At 41.5% G+C, this 19,140-nt stretch overlaps 1 protein-coding gene across 3 annotated transcripts in view; it reads left to right on the forward strand.

Moving 5' to 3' along the window:
- Positions 1 to 19,140, forward strand: part of LOC134350426 (ALK tyrosine kinase receptor-like) — a 1,308,522-nt gene that overhangs the window by 1,214,360 nt on the left and 75,022 nt on the right. For all 3 annotated transcript variants that reach the window (XM_063055604.1, XM_063055603.1, XM_063055605.1), the window contains 5 exons: positions 5,092 to 5,274; positions 11,853 to 11,951; positions 12,535 to 12,687; positions 14,984 to 15,082; positions 16,755 to 16,941. In XM_063055604.1, coding sequence (XP_062911674.1) covers positions 5,092 to 5,274; positions 11,853 to 11,951; positions 12,535 to 12,687; positions 14,984 to 15,082; positions 16,755 to 16,941 — 721 coding nt within the window. The remainder of the gene's footprint in view (positions 1 to 5,091; positions 5,275 to 11,852; positions 11,952 to 12,534; positions 12,688 to 14,983; positions 15,083 to 16,754; positions 16,942 to 19,140) is intronic.

Below are 19,140 nucleotides of genomic sequence, written 5' to 3' on the forward strand. Positions count from 1 at the left end.
TCTGGTAAAATGATTCACTTTGGAAGGTCGACCCTGAAGTTCCCCATCATCCTCAATACCGATGCCCCCCCCCACCCCAACAGGGCTGTGTGCTGAGCCCACTACTGTACAATCTGCTCACACGTGACTCCATGGCCAAGCACCTGAGTTCAAAGTTCAAAGTACATACAGTATACACCACCATATATAATGCTGAGGTTTGTTTTCTGGCAGCCACACTCAATGAATTCAATAACCATAATAGAATCAATGAAAGACCACACCCAACAGAGAAACAACCAATGTGCAAAAGACAACAATCTGTGTAAATACCAAAGGAAACATTAAAATAATAATAATAAGTAATCAATAAATATTGTTAACATGAAATAAAGAGTTTTTGAACAATCATTGTGAGAACAGTTCAGTGATAAGGCAAGGGAAGCTGAGTGAAGCTATCCTCTCTGGTTCAAGAGCCTGATGTTTGAGAGATAATTCTGGTCCTGAGTCTGGTGGCAGGAGTATAAAGAGAACAGGACCTGGAGGCCCCTGATGATGGATGCTGCTTTCCTGTGACAATGCTCTGTACAGATGTGCTCAAAGCTGGGACGGAGTTTGCCCATGATGGACTCGGCCATATCCATTGTCACATTGTCAAGTTCACTGATAACATGATAGTGGTAGAACTTCTCAGCAACAACGATGAGCCTGTCTACAGAGAGGAGGTGGAAGAGCTCAAGGCCTGGTGCCAGACAAATAATCTCGTCTTCAATGTCAACAAGACAAAGGAGATGGTTTTCAACTTCAGGAGAATTTGCACCACTCACATCCCTCTGTACATCAGTGGCACAGCAGTGGAAACTGCAAGCATTTCAAACTCCTGGGATTGTACATCTTGCACAACCTCTCATGATCCCAGAGCACATCCCACACAATTAAGAAAGCTCGCTAATGCCTTTTCTTTCTGAGGAGGCTGAACGAAGCTGGACTATGCACATCAATATTCATGACTTTCTACAGATGTGTAGTGGAGGACATTCTAATGAGCTGCATCACTGTATGGTGCGGAATCTGTACTGTGACAGACAGGAAGGTTCTACAATGGGTGGGTAAATCTGCCCAACGCATCACCAGCACCAGCCTACCTGATGTAGATACCGAAAGGTGCTGGAAAAGGGCAGTAACATCATGAAGGATCCCACTCACCCTGCTCACGGACTGTTTGTCCTACTCTCATCAGAGAGGAGGCTACATAGCATCCACACCAGACTCAAATACAGTTACTTTATCCAAACTGGAAGCTGATCAACAACTCCACCCACTAACCCACCCACAGCAACCCCACTACCACTACTTTATTTCCCGTCAGTCACCTCATGTACAGACACTCCTGTGCCTCGCATCACTTTATGTACACACAATCAATGTGTATAAGCTATCTTATGAATTTATATTTTTTGTGTTTATATTATTGTGGTCTTTATCTTATTGTGTTTTTCTCTTGTGCTGCATTGGATCAGGAGTAACAATTATTTTGTTCTCCTTTATGTTTGTGTAGTGGAAATAGCATTAAACAATCTTGAATCTTGAAAACAGAAACTTCCTCATCTTGTAATATGCTTCACATTGGAAGGTGGACCCTGGAGGCAGGATACAGGGCTGGTGGCAGGATTCTCAACAGCATGCAAGAACAGTGGGATCCTGGGGGCCATGGCCATAGATCCCTCCAAGCTGCAGTGCTGATTGACAGGGTAGCTAAGAAGATGCATGACATACTGGCTCCCAGGCCAGGGACCGAGCTCAACAGCTGCCAGGCAATATTACACTTCTACAAAACTCTGGCATGATCACACCTAGAAATCAGAATCAGGTTTATTATCACGGGCATGCGACATGAAACTAGTTAACTTAGCAGTGGCAGTTCAATGCAATACATAATCTAGCAGAGAAAAAAAAATAAGTAAAATAATAATAAATAAACAAGTAAATCAATTACAGAATACGTATATTGAATAGATTTAAAACGACGTACGAAAACAGAAATACTGTATGTTAAAAATAAGTGAGGTAGTGTCCATTTAGGAATCGGATGGCAGAAGGGAAGAAGCTGTTCCTGAATCACTGAGTGTGTGCCTTCAGGCTTCTGTACCTCCTACCTGATGGTAACAATGTGAAAAGGGCATGCCCTGGGTGCTTGAGGTCTTTAATAATGGACGCTGTCTTTCAAAGACACCACTCCCTAAAGATATCCAGGGTACTTTGTAGGCTTGTACCCACAATGGAGCTGACTAGATTTACAACCTTCTGCAGCTTCTTTCAGTCCTGTGCAGTAGCCCCTCCATACCAGACAGTGATGCAGCCTGTCAGAATGCTCTCCGTGGTACAACTATAGAGGTTTTTGAGTGTATTTGTTGACACGCCAAATCTCTTCAGACTCCTAATAAAGTATAGCCGCTGTCTTGCCTTCTTTATAACTACATCAATATGTTGGGATCAGGTTAGATCCTCAGAGATCATGACACCCAGGAGCTTGAAACTGCTCACTCTCTCCACTTCTGATCCCTCTATGAGGATTGGTATGTGTTCCTTCGTCTTACCCTTCCTGAAGTCCACAATCAGCTCTTTCGTCTTACTGACATTGAGTGCCAGGTTGTTGCTGTGGCACCACTCCACTAGTTGACATATCTCACTCCTGTACGCCCTCTCGTCACCACCTGAGATTCTACCAACAATGGTTGTATTGTCAACAAATTTATAGATGGTATCTGAGCTATGCCTAGTCACACAGTCATGTGTACACAGAGAGTAGAGCATTGGGCTAAGCACACACCCCTGAAGAGCCACAGTGTTGATCATCAGTGAGGAGGATATGCTATCACCAGTCTGCACAGATTGTGGTCTTCTGCTTAGGAAGTCGAGGATCCAATTGCAAAGAGAGGTGCAAAGGCCCAGGATCTGCAACTTCTCAATCAGGAATGTGGGAATGATGGTATTAAATGCTGAACTATAGTCAATGAGCAGCATCCTGACGTAGGTGTTTGTGTTATCCAGGTGGTCTAAAGCTGTGTGGAGATCCGTTGAGATTGCATCTGCCATAGATCTATTGTGGCGATAGACAAATTGCAATGGGTCCAGGTTCTTGCTGAGACAGGAATTGAATCTAGTCATGACCAACCTCTGTAGCATTTCATCACTGGTGATGTGAATGCTACTGGGCGATAGTCATTAAGGCAGCCCATATTATTCTTCTTAGGCACTGGTATAATTGTTGCCGTTTTGAAGCAAGTGGGAACTTCCGTCCGTGGCAGTGAGAGGTTGAAAATGTCCTTGAATACTCCCGCTGGTTGGTTGACACAGGTTTTCAGAACCTTACTAGGTACTTCATCGGCACCTTCCACCTTACGAGCAAGTGGGAACTTCCACCCAGGACAGTGATTTCTGTGCCAAGTTCCAGTTGCCCACTACAGGAATGATGAGGAAGCTTTAGAGAGGGTACAGAGGCGATTCACCAGGATACTCTCTGAATGAGAGAGCATGTCTTGTGAGGATAGGTTGAGTGAGCATGAGACCCTTCTCTTTGGAGTGAAGGAGGATGAAAGGTTACTTTATAGACATGCACAAGATGACAAGTGGGTGGTGGGTTGGAAGTGCGTCTCTACCGAAGGAGGTGTAAGGTGTGCCTTCCCTCCTCTAGCCATCAGGTTGCCCTTGGGTGAGGTATATCACCTGCTTAGCACCCCACCCAAATCGGGGTCACATGAAGCCATGGGAACAGGTGATGGATTGGATGGTCGTGTGAGCAGCTGGTGCATACCACAGGTCCTGGTTACGTGACCACTGATGCCAGGAAGGCAATCTCTGCAGAGTATTGGGAATGGCTGGGGTCACCCGTCTTGTTAAGACACTGCCCAGGAGAAGACAATGGCAAACAACTTCTGTAGAAATCATGGTCATGGAAAAACTATGATAGCCCACGTCATACAACATGTTACGTATAATGAATTGATGACAAGTTCAGAGATAGAGTGGACAGCCAGAGGCCCCTCCCCAGGGCTGAAACAGCCAATATGAGGGGGAACAACTCCAAGGTGACTGGAATAAAGCACGGGGAGATGTTAGAACATAAGAAACAGGAGCAGGAGTAGGCCATCTGGCCTGTCAAGCCTGTTCCACCATTCAATAAGATGATGGCTGATCTGGCCATGGAAGGTTCCCCACATAGAGAATGGCAGGTGCATGGAACATGCTACTAGAGCTGGCTGCAAAAGAAGACACATCAGGGACATCCAAGAGACTCCCAGACAGGCACATGGATGATAGAAAATTGGAGAGTCATGTGGGATGAAAGGGCAAGACTGATCCTAGAGTAGGTCAAAGGGTTGGTACAACATTGTAGTGATCAACAATGGGATCTGAATATATCACTTACCCTTTAATCAAAGCATTTGGAAACATTGACATTTAACTGATGCTGAAACATTTTGCCTGACCCTCTTCATTTACTAACAATGTGTATTTACGTTGCACTTTTCTTTTGGATTTGCAAAGCATAGCATACACACTTGAGGTCGTGCTTTCAAACTCTGTTCCAGCACTATCCAGTAACTTGGGGACACTGTACCCATGATGCGAAGAGAAATAGGTGAAGATAGGATTGGCATGAGACCTGGAATTCACCTTTGTTTCCCTCAGTGTCCTTAATAAGTTAGCAGAGATGATGGGTCAATTCTTCAGAGTGCCCAGGAACATTGAATGTAGTGTGTGTTGTATCTGTATGCATCAGCCACAGCAGGCTTTTTTTTTAGCCTAGGATTTTATTGTCTTCATTTATATTGTGATATTTAACTTCCCAGACATCCAGATCATTTTGTGATTGATGAAGTCTTCTGGAACTGTTGTCAGTTATTTTGTATGCAAACATGGCAGTAAGCTCACACTGAACTAAGTTCCACATACAGAGATTGCAAACAATCTATTTTCAAAAAAATAATGTCTTTTCAATGAATAATGAGACTGAATAAATAGTTGATTTGAATTGAGAACATATTGTGCAAGTACCATTTAGATTCTATTAGTTCTCCTGACTTTATAATTCCTCTTTTATTTTTACAGGAGGTGGTGGAGGGTGGAGTGATTCCACCAACCCAATGTGGTCGGGCAAATCTCTGACTGAAGGTGGTGAAGGTGGACAATCCTGTCCGCAGGCCATTAAGAAATGGGGCTGGATAACAAGAGGAGGCTTTGGAGGAGGAGGTGGGGCTTGCACAGCAGGAGGAGGTGGTGGGGGCTATATAGGTGAGTAACAATGTGTAACCTGTGTAGATACACTTTGACCTGACAGATGGGTGTAATCCAAGACCAAAGTCAAATGCTGAGAATGTTGGCAATCTGAGCTAAGAACAGAAATTGCCAGATACATAACAGCTCAACAAGTAAATTTATGTTCAAAATACGTAGGGGAACATCAACTCAGAGCATGAGAGGTCTGTGTCGGGCATTTTCATGCCTTACAAGGTGCAGGTTGGAAGGCTGTGTGGGGCGCCACTCCTCACACAGACATTTGAGCAATGTATGATTAAGTGCCTTGCTCAAGGATACAAACACACTGCCTCAGCTGAGGCTCGAACCAGTGACCTTGAGATCACTAGACGAATGCCTTAACCACTTGGCCACGTGCCCAAAAGTACGTCGATGTCACCTTATAGTACCTTGAGATTCACTTTCTTACAGGTATTCACAGCAGAACCAAGTAACTCAATAGAGTCAATGGAAAAACTATACACAAAGACTGGCAAACCATCAATTGTGCAAGCATAAAGTAATAATATAGAAATAAATAAATCTGAGAATAAGAGTTGTAGGGACCTTGAAAGAGGCTATACATTGTGGAATCAGTTCAGAGTTGAGGTGAGTGAAGTTATGCAGGTTTGGGAGCTTGATGGTTGAGGTCGTGCTTCCAGTCAAAAGTAAGGACAGTAAGTGCAGGGAGAGCCAGCCTTGGATAACTAAGGAAATAAAAAATAGTATCAAATTAAAAACTCATGTGTACAAAGTCGCAAAGAGTAGTGGGAGACTGGAGGATAGAGAAAACTTTAAAAAGCAACAGAAAACAACTAAACAAGAAATAAGGAAAGGGAAGATAGAATATGAAAGTAAATTAGTACAAAGTATAAAAACAGCAGAAGTTTTTTTTATAAATATAAAAAGCAGAAGAGGGTGGCTAAAGTCAACGTAGGTTCCTTGGAAGACGAGAAGGGAAAATTGATATTGGGTGATAAGGAAATGGCTGAGGCATTGAACGACTATTTTGTGTCTGTCTTCACGGTGGAGGACACATCTAATATGCCAAAGAAGGATGTTATGGACGAAATGGGAGGTGAGGACCTTGATAAAATCACTGTCACTAAAGAGATAGTGATGAGCAAACTAGAGGGCCTAAAGGTAGATAAGTCCCCTGGTCCTGATGGGACACATCCCAGGGTGCTAAAGGAATTGACGGAGGTTATAGTGAACGTGTTGGTAATTATTTATCAAAACTGTCTAGACTCTGGGCAGGTCCTGGTGGATTAGAAGACGGCAAATGTCGTATACTTGGATTTCCAGAAGGCATTTGATAAGATGCCACACAAGAGACTTATAAATAAGATACAGATGCATGGAGTTGGAGGAAGTGTATTGGCATGGATAGTGGATTGGTTAACCAATAGAAGGCAGAGAATTGGTATAAATGGGTGTTTTTCCAGTTGGCAGTTGGTGGTGAGTGGGGTGCTGCAGGGGTCGGTGCTGGGCCCGCAGCTGTTTACTACTTACATTGATGATTTGGAAGAGGGGACTGAGTGTAGTGTAGTAAAATTTGCTGATGGCACTAAACTAAGTGGAAAAAGAAATTGTACGGAGGATGTGGAGAGTCTGCAGAGGGATATAGATAGGTTAAGTGAGTGGGCAAAGGTCTGGCAGATGGAATACAATGTTGGTAAATGCGAGATCATCCACTTAGGAAGAGCAGATTATTATTTAAATGGTGAAAGATTGCAGTATGCTGTTGTGCAGAGGGATTTGGGAGTGCTTGTTCATGAATCACAAAAAGTTGGCTTGCAGGTACAACAGGTTATTAAGAAGGCAAATGGAATGTTGGCCTTCATTGCTAGAGGGATTGAATTCAAGAGCAGGGAGGTCATGTTGCAACTATACAGGGTACTGGTGAGGCCGCACGTGGAGTACTGCGTGCAGTTCTGGTCTCCATACTTGAGGAAGGATATACTGGCTTTGGAGGCAGTGCAGAGGAGGTTCACCAGGTTGATTCCAGGAATGAAGGTGTTAACCTATGAGGAGAGATTGAGTTGCCTGGGACTATACTCTCTGGAATTCAGAAGAATGAGCAGGGATCTTATAGAAACATACAAAATTTTGAAAGGGATAGATAAGATAGAAGTAGGAAAATTGTTTTCATTGGTAGGTGAGACTAGAACTAGGAGACATTGTCTCAAGATTCAGGGGAGAAGATTTAGGATAGAGATGAGGAGAAACTGTTTTTCCCAGAGAGTGGTGAATCTGTGGAATTCTCTGCCTAGGGAAGCAGTTGAGGCTTCCTCACTAAATATATTTAAGAAGCAGTTAGATAGGTTTTTACATAGTAGGAGAATTAAGGGTTATGGGGAAAAGGCAGGTAGATGGAGCTGAGTTTACGGACAGATCAGCCATGATCTTATTGAATGCCGGGGCAGGCTCGATGGGCTGGATGGCCTACCCCTGCTCCTATTTCTTATGTTCTTATGTAAGGATATTACTGTTCCGAAACTTGGCGGTATGGAACGTAAGGCTCCTGTACCTTAGATGAAACGGAAGAAAGAGTACACCATCTGGCCTCTTGAGTCTGTACTGCCTTACATAGCTGATCTTCCACCTCAGCATAATTTCACCAATATTCAGATCCATTTCTTTGTGCTATTCTCCTGTGAAGACATGTGCAAGCTCTTTTTTTTAATTCCTCTGCTATTTTCTTCTTCTTCATTACATATTCTCCTGCTTGTGTCTCGAAAGGACTTACATTTTCCCTCACTGGTCTTTCCTTTGCATACCAGAGGAGGGTCTAAGTATATTTATGCTTTTGTTATTTCACTTTTTTTAACAATTTATTTCTCCTCCTTTACTAAATTCTAAAATAATCCCAATCCTCAGTCTCATTTTTTTCCTCAATTTTATTTGCCCTTTCTTCCAAATTTATACTTTCTTTGATTTGTTATAGCTGGAGCATATTTCTAATATTTTTTTTGTAAATTGTGCACTTTTTTTTTAAAGATGGCCGAAGTCTGACAACTGTCGTACCTATACTGTAGTTTCCCAACCCACCTCAGTCAATCTGTATTTGTAGCTTCCTTTGTTTAAAATGAAAACCCTGGTTTCAGACTTGCTTCTAAACTTAATGTCAGATTCTATTTCTTTTCAGTCATTATTTGCCAGTGAGTCCATTGTTAATTAAACCCCTTATCGTTGCACAATACTAAATTTAACATAACCTGTCCCCTGGTTGATTTTTCAACTTACTGATCCATAAATCCAGTTCAATTCCATTCCAGAAATCAATCACTATTAGTACTAAATTGATTTCTCCCACGATTAATGGAATCAGTGGACTATGTTAATCACTGACTCTGCATTTGTTAACAAATTGTCTCTCCCCACTTGTGCAGCATAAGCTTTATTTACCTAGTACGAGTACACTTGCAATAGGCTGAATACTCCAATCCTATTTTGGATCGGCTCTTGCAAGCTCTGAAGAACAATTGAGACTGTTGGGTGAAAATAGAACAACTTAAATTAAATCCCATTGATGGGCATAGATATGCCTCCTCTGCTTGTGAATCCTAATAATATTCACATGGATACTTTTATGCCGTCAGAATTTGCTCGTGCAGCAGAATTACTTAGCAAAGCCCAATTGCTCACATCGGCTGACAATCAGTCTGTCACCTTCACCAGAACCATGCTGCATGTGGACACCTGACAAAATGGAGTCAACCAAGAATGCTTTGAGAGCAAGCAGCAGGTTGAGAAGGTGGAAGGGAAGATACAGTAGAGGACAGTCTGCAAGATGCCAGTAACATCTTATAGTTATCCTTATAGAGTCACAGGGTAATACAAGCCCAACAGATCCATGCTGACGACAGCATCCCACCTGCTAGTCTCAGATGTATGTGTGTGGTTCATCCCTCCATGTACCAATCAAAATACCTCTTAAATGTTGCAACTGTACCCTACTTGACGACTTCCTCTGGCAGCTCATTCATAGACGCATAGACACTACAACACAGAAACAGGCCCTCTGGCACATCTACTTCATGCCAGTCTATTAATCTGCCTAGTCCCATTGACCTGTACCTGGATCATAGCCCTCCATCTCTCTCCCATCCATGTACCTATCTAAATTTCTTTTAAATGTTGAAATCGAAACCTGCATCCAGGACTTCTGCTGGTAGCCCATTCCACACTCTCACCAACCACAGAGTGAAGAAATTCCCCCTCATTTTCCTTTAAACATTTCACCTTTAACCCTTAATCCATGACCTCTGATCCTAATCTCACCCAATCTCGCTGGGAAAAGCCTGCTTCCATTTACCCTCTCCATATCCCTCATAATTTTGTATCAATCTCCTCTCAGTCTTCTACGTTCCAAGGAGTAAAATCCCAGCCTATTCAATCTTTCCTTATAACTCAGGTCCTCCAGTCCTGATAACATCTTTGTAAATTTTCTTTGTACTTTTTCATCCTTATTTACATCTTTTCTGTAGGTAGGAGACCAAAACTGCACACAACACTCCAAATTGGGTCTCACCAATATCTTACGCAACTTCAACATAGCAGCCCAGTTCCTGTACTCAATACTCTGATATATGAAGGTCAATATGCCAAAAGGTTAACAAACCTGTCTACCTGTGACACCACTTTCAAATAATTATGGATCTATATTCTCAAATCCCTCTGTTCTGCCACACTCCTCAGTGCCTTACCATTCACTATTTGTCCTACCCCGGTGAGGTAATGTGAGGTAATGTTACAGCTAGTTAGACCCCATTTGGAGTACTGTGTTCAGTTCTGGTGACTTCACTCTAGGAAGGATGTAGATACTATAGAGAGAGTGCAGAGGAGATTTACAAGGATGTTGCCTGGATTGGGGAGCATGCCTTATAAGAATAGGTTCAGTGAACTTGGCCTTTTATCCTTGGAACGACGGATGATGAGAGGTGACCTGATGGAGGTGTATAAGATGATGAGAGGCACTTATTGTGTGGATAGTCAGAGGCTTTTTCTCAGGGCTGAAATGGCTAACAATGATGTTCAATTGATATCATGTATCTCATTTTGTGCATTTGTCTTCCTATCATGAAACTACATAGTGGCATGTTTCTTTATCTACTTTATGTTTCTTTTATTCCATTCTTCTCCCTTTTATATTTGGGATATATAGCAAACAACAAACGTTCTTTCCAATCAAACGCTGTTGCATTGACACAGTTTGTGGAAGAAATATCATGATATAGGAGAGATAGCATACTGAAAGTTGCCTAAGGCAATTAAGAGGCTGAAAGAGTATTGATTTTTCTTGTATACTAATGTTAATCAACTTGATCATAATTCTATTTAACAAATGTAGATGTAACAAGATCATTGTATCCCTACTCGTCTCTAACTCTGTGTTACTGACTCACCCAGTTTATCCACATACTTAGGTTAAGAGGAACCTGTCTTTGACAAATCTATTTCACAAAAGAACCAGTCAGCCATTGTGTTCTAGGCAATTCATAGGGATAGATTACACCAAGCTCAAACATGATAATATCATATAGCTAGATCCTTTTAAATGAACAGTTTCACTAATCATGTGGTTATTTTCTTGTGCAGAGGAGTTTTCAGTTACATAGAGGAAATAGTATTTCTCAAGAGCCAGTTTCTCAATAGCACACGTGTATTGCACATAACCATGCACCTGTCTGTGTTAATGTGAATGTATGAGATTTCCACTAGTCTCGGCTCTATGTGGCAATGCAGTATTGAACTGTGGGAAACTTGTATTGTGAATGGCCTGCGTTTTAAAAATCAAAATGGTGAACCATTCACAATACTGTGGGGCGCCATGACAGTGCTGAGGTTAGCATGAAGTTATTACAGCTCGGGGCATTGGAATTCAAAGTTCAACCCCTGTGTCCTCTGTAAGGAGTCTTGAGGAATGTGTGCATTTGCTTCAGGTCCTTCGGTTTCCTCCCACAGTTCAAAGACATGCTGGGTCGGTTAATTGGTCATTGTAAATTGTCCTGTGAGGGTTAAATTGAGGTTGTCAGGGGTTACTGGGTGGTGCAGCTCAAAGGGCCAGAAGGGTCTATTCTGCTCTGTATCTCTAAATAAAATAAAATAAAATAAGTGTACCTACCGTCCTGACGAAGGGTCTCGGCCTGAAACGTCGACTGCACCTCTTCCTAGAGATGCTGCCTGGCCTGCTGAGTTCACCAGCAACTTTTATGTGTGTACCCACCAGTTTAAATTTGGAAGAACATCTGATTTATTCTGCTAAGGTCACCTCTACTGCTATCCTAGTAGAGAGCTCAACATAAATTGAAAATCAGACCCGGCGCACTTCCTTGGTACAAACAGGTCACCACCATTCCAGGCATTTCCTTCCAAAATAATGACATAATAATGTCTAATTTCTTAAGGTTTCTGGATGTGAAGCAAATAAAATATATCTATTGATTTTATACTCAATTTGGAGACCAATTCAACATGTGTTTCATGAATTTCTGTGCGTGAAACTCTCTGATCATATGACACTATAATGGATGGATGATAAGAGGCATTAAACAATGTTTGATTAACAACAGGTGGAAATGCGTCTGACGGTAATCATCCAGAAAAAGATGGTGCCTGTGGTGTTTCTTACATTAGTCCATTTGGTGAATTGTACACACCAGCACTGGCAGGTATGTGAAAGCTGTGAACAGTTCTATTCTAACCGCATTATATCATGGAATATTATTGATAACCAGACACAAGAGATAATAGACTACATATTTCGCGAGGCTCCATTTTAACAGCCACCATTTATCCATTCGAGAAGATGGCCGCTATTAAAATTTTGTCATTTGGGAAAATTAAGTTGAAGTCTCGAGGTCATCATCAGATGCTCCGGGTGCAATGAATTTCACTCCACACAACTAAAAATGTCTCCTAATAAACAAATAGAATGAAAATCAAATGGACTGTGTTGAGCAAATCATTTGTTTAACTAGATGCTGCCAGATGTTGAAAGCTAAAATCTACCCTAGTGTAATTTAGACATTTTTCTCTGTAATAAATATGACATCAAATCATGTTATTTATTTTCAGTGCAGACCATACTGCAAGTTGTCTTGTCTTCCCTCTCATCTTGCCCTTCACAGTCTTTGTGACTGATCCCTTGATTGTCTATTCCTTCCTGCATTGCTCGACTGCTTGACCCGCCTTCATCTCTCCATCCCTCACACTTCGTTTCTGTTACTTGCATGTTCCTTTCTCTCCTCGCAGTGACAGAAAGCCACGGGGAGGTTGAAATTGTGCTGCATTTAAATTGCACCCACTGTGAACATAATGAGTGTATATTTGACTATATCAAAGAAGAACTTGTCTGCATGTGCGAATCAGGAAAAATTCTGGCTTCAGACAGTGTTACCTGCATTTGTGAGTACCAGTTTGACATGTTTTTGAACCCCCTTTGAGATATATTTAAATAACATACTTATCAGCGAAATAGCCAAATTCAGCATAATTCTTTTTCTAGAAGAGAGGCAGTATGCAAATTTATGTTGCAGCATGCCTTTGAATAAAAATATAATACTGTGATTGCTGGAAACCTGAAATAAAAACTGAAATCATATTAAGAATTTTTTTTGAGTTTGTAACCATGGGATAGATGAAGGGAACTTTCAGAAGGCCTTCAAAGCTGTTTCACACAAGAGGTTACTAAATTGCTTTAGGAAGCATGGGTAAAATGTTGGCACGGATTGAGAATAGGTCAGTGGGAAGAAAACAGAATATAAATCAGCAAGTCTTTTCCAAGTTGGAAGACTCTGACAGGTGGGATGACTGCAGGGTCCTGAGCTATATCAATGATTTGAATAAGGGGGCTAAGTGTAACTAGTGTAATATATCTACCTTTGTTAGTGTTGCAAAGTTGAGTGGCAAAGTAGGCTAAGAAGGAAATGAACAGTAGGTTCAAAAGAATGTGTACAGGCTAATTAAAAGAGTGAAGAAATAGCAGAGGAATGTGGAAAAATGAGAAGTTGTCCATTTTGGGCAGAGAAGTCTTTTTTAAATGGAGAAGGATTGAAAATTGTTATTGTTATTGTTCAGAGAGTCTTCAATGTCCTTGCACACAAATGAAATTTAATTTGTAAACACAAACATTGAGGAAGGCAATAGTCTTTTGACCACAGCAATAGAGATACCTTGTTCTAACTGCGTAGCACCATGCTAAGCCCACACCTGTGCATAGTTCAGGTCTCTCTGCAGAAGAAAACATAAACATCTGACAGGATGCAACAGAGTTTCATCGGATTGGTATTTAGGATAGTAAATTGCCTTGTGAGGAAGCATTAAGCCTATCTTCTCTAAAGTTTGTAAAAATGAACAGTGATCTTTTTATGGGGCTCTGCTTGATAAATTCCAAGGTGTCTAGAACCATGGCTCAAAGTCTCAAATAATAGGTTGACTATTCAAGACTAGGATGAGAAGAAACTTCTTTACCAGAGGACCATGAATCTTTGGAATTTTCAACCTTGCAGGGTTGTGCAGGACAATTGCTGAATTATATTCAACTCAGAAACTGTAAATGCTGAAAAGTAACTATGAGCTAAAGGATTAGCCATGATCTTGCTAAGTATCGTAGCAAGCACGAGGGGCTGAGTGGTCCTCTCCTGTTTCTGTTTCTTGGAGTTCTTGTGAAATTTCGGCAGACCAGACAGTATTTCTGGAAGTAAAAAGAGAATTAAAGTTTTGAATCAGTGCAAGGGCAGCAGCCTCAAGCAGCAATGTCATTTCTGTCACCGCTGGTGGTTTGTAGAGCGCAAGATCACAGGAACAGGCCCTTTCAGCCCAGAGTGTCAGTGCTCAACCGTGGCACCAGTCCAAACTAATCCCCTCTGTAGTCTGTATCCCTTCCTATCCATGTACCTGTCTAAATGCCACCTAAATATTGCTATTATATCAACTTCCATCAGCCGGCAGCTGACAGACACCCACCACTTTCTATGCGCCTGGAAAATACTGCCTCTTTAAATCACTTTAAATTTTTCCTCCTCTTACCTTAAAGCTATGCCCTCTAGTATTTGACACTTCCACCCTAGGAAACAAGCTGTCTACCCTATCTATGCATTTCATGATTGGAATGAGGGTTTTCTGTTAAAGCAGAAAATGCTGGAAACACTCAGCAAGTCAGGTAGCATATATACAAAGCGAATTCCCAGTCAAAGAACCATAGGTTCCTGGCTCACTGGGCATTTCCAGAATTTCTTGTTTGTATTTCAGGCTAAAGATCTTCCATCAGAACACTGGGTATCTTAAGTGTGAAGCACCTTACAGGATATCCAACCTCACAATCTAAATTAAACAATTGGATGCGCTACAGATGTGTTGGCCAAGAAGTGATCAAAGATGATGGTGAAGAACTCTGGAACCAGGAGCACCCTGGATAGCTTAATGATGAAAGGTGGAGGCCAGAACATACTTCATAAATAGATTTGGGATGATGATGAGCAAGATCAGGAATACAATTCAGATGATAATGATGAGTAAGACCATGAATACAATTCAGATCATGATGATGATGATGAGTAAGACCAGGAATATAATTCAGATGATGATGATGATGAGCAAGACTAGGAATACAATTCAGATGATGATGAGTAAGACCAGGAATATAATTCTGATGATCTCTTACTTTGTTGATTGTTTTCTCATACTCTCTCTTTTTGCCTAGTGCCCCCGGACAATCACCTGCCATTTTCTCTTGTGCTTTCTGTTGTGTTGTCGGTCGTGGTAGCTGCTCTGCTGCTTGCCTTCTCAGGAATCATGATCGGTGGGTACAACCTTTGGGATATAGTTTGTGTTGAGGTACCTAAGGATTCCTTTCTATAATCCAGCACAACCCAGAAAATAACCCTAACTTTAGGTCCTTTCCATCCCAATTTCATTAAAAATAACCTTTCTCAAAGGAATGCTTTGGTGGCACACTGAAGACAGATGAATTCCAAGAGAAGTTAATAGATTTATTGTTGGTTTATTTGTTTATTACTGCCATGTTTACAAAGCTAAAGGGAGAAAGCTGTGTTTGTATGCCATCCAGGCAGAACATGATAGTAACAAGAAAACAGAATTCAGAATGAAGTGCTACAGCTACAGAGAAAGTGCAACACAGTAAACAAATGAAGTGCCTTGATGAGGGAGGTAATCAGAGAAAGAACACTCCTTTAGTATATGAGAGGCCTGTTCAAAAGTGATAAATAGCAAAACAGCTGTTCTTGAGTCTGGTGTTAGAGACTTCCAAGCTCTTGTATCTTCAGATTGATGGCTTGGTGGGGGGTGGGAGGTGGTATGATCATTGGGGGGCGGGGGGCGGGGGATGCAGAAGAGAGAATGGCCAGCATGAGAGTGGACATTGATCATGCTGGCTGCTTTACTGAGGCATGAAGAATTGCAGATGGAGTCGATGGAGGGGAGGCTGGTTTGCATGATGGACAGGGCTGTATTTAAAACTCTGTCAGTCTTCGCGGTTTGAGCTAGAGCAGTTGCCATACAAAGCTGTTGCCCAACCAGACTGAGCAATTCACTTCTTCCTCACAGGACCTGAAAGAGTTCTCTATTTTTAAGTGTCTTGTCCAAATTGGTTTACAAGTGTGAGAACGTCCAGTTTGAGGCTCTTAGTTACCACGGGGGCCTGAGTATCATGGTACCTGGTGCCTGGTTCTGATGAGCTGCAAAGTGCGCGTTGAGCTCCGTGACAAATTGCAAAAAGGTTGCAGCCTCCAGTAGCTTTGCTCAGGGTAACTGAGGATGGAATGTAACCAGGCAGTAGGTTGAGAAACATTGCAGAAGGAGGCCACTCAACATATTGAATCCTGCTCACCTAGATGCATTTCCAGTAAAGTGAAATGTAAAAAATCTTTTCTTGTTGCTTGTAGTTGGGCTGTAAATATGCTCCATTTACTGAGAGCAATCAACACTGCCCTAACAGAAAAAACAATCTTCCATTGTTGCTGCAAATAGGAAACAGTGCCCTGACTTGTGTACATTCAGAAAAGAAAAAAAAATCATGTGGTGTTACATCTTAGCAATTGCTTGGAAGTCTGTACCTGCAGACTCAGGGATAGCTTCTTTCCTGCTGTTTACAGGTGCTCTCTATGGTGCATCTGCATGATTGGTGAGGGTCATTGGGGTCATGTTGAATTTTCTTAAGAGTTTTGAGAAAGTGGAGGTGTTGGCCATAGCATCTTGTCACCTGAGGGATAACAAGGCAATCCTCTGCATAATACCTGGGTCAGTGCCTCCAATGACACACTGAGAAAATGGACTTTTCCCTCTAGGCTTCTGGCACTTGCCAATATTTCATTCTGTTAGTAACTAAAGAACAGTTCTCCTTAATGAGGGCTAGCTTGCTTTCACATGGTCTTATTATTCACATAACAACTGATGCTTCATCTTTAAATATGAAAAACGGTCATTCATAAGCTGTTAAAAATGTTTTTTGGCAGTGTACAGACTCAAGCACCAAGAGCTGCAAGCCATGCAGATGGAACTGCAGAGTCCTGATTACAAACTCAGCAAACTGCGAACTTCCACCATTATGACTGACTACAATCCCAACTACTGCTTTGCTGGGAAAACTACTTCCATCAGCGATCTCAAAGAGGTTCCCCGGAAAAACATACTGCTCATACGGTGAGTCAAAAAATTGTTGGAGCCATTAATTTAGCTACTTTCATAGCGAGGGTTGAGATAATAAAGACCAGCACCCAGGCACTCACAGGGTGCTTTTTTTTAGTAGTTGCTGGTAAGAAAAGAATCACACAATGAAAATAGCATCCTTATTATTTTTCCCTCACTTTTCTCTGTGAAACATGTTCCAAAACATTGGGCATGATTCCCCAGACAAGCTAAAATGAGTGTTGGCAACATGTTTTCCTGTAGGAGAGCATAAAAGCTAAGGATTCCATCATATACTGCTGAATTGTAACATCAGGTGATTTCTATTCTTGTGCCCTCTATGTATGCACACTGTACACCGGTCAGAGTACTACTTCCTATTAAAGGCAGCAGAGCAAGGTTGGTTGTTTTATTTATTAGGGCAAACATCCTCAGGAATGAAGCATGAAGAATGTGTAGTCTCCCCCCCCCCCACCTTCTTTATAGGGCCTCTGCCCCTTCCCTCTTCAGTCCTGACGAAGGGTTCCGGCCCGAAACGTTGACTGAACATTTCCACGAGTGCTGCCCAACCTGCTGAGTTCCTCCAGCGTGTTGTGAGTGTTGCTTTGACCCCAGCATCTGCAGAGTATTTTGTGTTAACAAGACAAGCTTTCTCTAAAATTCACTTAGCTGGAAATCAATCTATGCGAGCAGGGTTCAGGTATGCTTAATGGCCTCCTTCTGGAATGCCTGCTGCCCGGTTGCATTCCTTATTCAGTTACCCTGAGCAATGGAACATTTTTTGCAATTTGTTAATATGCTCTGCCAGCCCCTCACAGCATCAGAACCAGGCACAAGACTGAATATTGGATGTACCCTTATATTCAGGCCCCTGAGAGAACTAAGAGCCTCAAACTGGATGCTCTCACTCTTCTAAACCAATTTGAAAGAGATGCATAATGAATTCTTCTTTCAGCTCCTGTGAGAGAGAAATGTATTGCTCAGTGGCATAAATTCAAGATCGGCACCAGAAGAACAAAAGGATCTTAAAGCATTTGTTTCACACAGTAGATATTTAAGCTACAGATTTTAATATCAGAAGCAGGAGTGGATTTCAAATCCATAATAACTTAAAAATTGAAGTTGATTAATATTTTTAACAAATGATGTATAACAAAAAAAAACAAGAATAAATAGCAGGGGAATGTGATCAGTTCTTAGGAGCTGGCATGTACCCAGTAATTAGAAGCTAAAAGTTATCTTATTTAGATGCATCTTTTGTGATTATCTTAACATTTAATTATCTTCTGATATTCTGCATTTATCCTACTTGAATCTGAAAATTGGATCTCAATGGATGAGTTTCAACTTTTGTTTTGGTAACTGGGAGTTTCTGAGTTGTTTTCTCTCCATTTTAATCAGAACATCGTGTGTTTATCCTGGCCACCTAGCTCTAATCTACAAATATATTTTTGCTTTGCAACTGTAGTGTCAGTGGGCTCTTTAGTGTTGCTGCTTACAAAGGCTTGAGCAGGGGTAGAGCTTCTCCCAAAACAATATCCATTGCAGGAAGCAGTAAACCCTTACAAAAAGGAATATTTTTGCAACCGAGGGAATGAGTATACAGTGAAAATTCACAAGATTGATCCTGGCAGACTTGTGTAATGAGACTAAGGTAACTCTCTCTTGAGCTTAGAAGTATAAGTGTATGAGAAATTTACAAAATTCTTAAGGAGCGCAGAAGAATAGATGCAGAGTTAAAGTTTTTCAAGCCTAAAAATGAGATCACACTCTCAAAATAGGCTGTTGACATTGGGAAACAAGATGAAAATATTTATTCACTCAGTACAGTGAATTTTCTATTTAAAAAAAAGTCAGCCTTGACCTTATTCAATGGCAGAAAATGTATAGGTTAGATAACTTACTGCTGCTTTCATTTCTGCTGTTTAACGAAGGTGAAGTTTTGATCATTTTAAAACTTCCTTCAAAACCAGAGCAATAGTAATGTAGCAGGGATTCCCTCCTCAAAGTCCTCCAATGGAGTTCAAATGCCAGAAATCTAGAGTCATAGAATCATAGAAGACTACAACACAGAAACAGACCCTTCAGCCCATCTAATCTGTGCCAAATTCTTAATCTGCCCAGAAATTTGTACCTACATCACTCCCTCTATACCACTCCCATCCATGTACCAGTCCAAATTTCTCTTAAGTGTTGAAATCGAACCTGCATCCA

This window comes from Mobula hypostoma, chromosome 8, assembly GCF_963921235.1.
Source record: "Mobula hypostoma chromosome 8, sMobHyp1.1, whole genome shotgun sequence".
In the NCBI taxonomy this organism is placed as follows: domain Eukaryota; kingdom Metazoa; phylum Chordata; class Chondrichthyes; order Myliobatiformes; family Myliobatidae; genus Mobula; species Mobula hypostoma.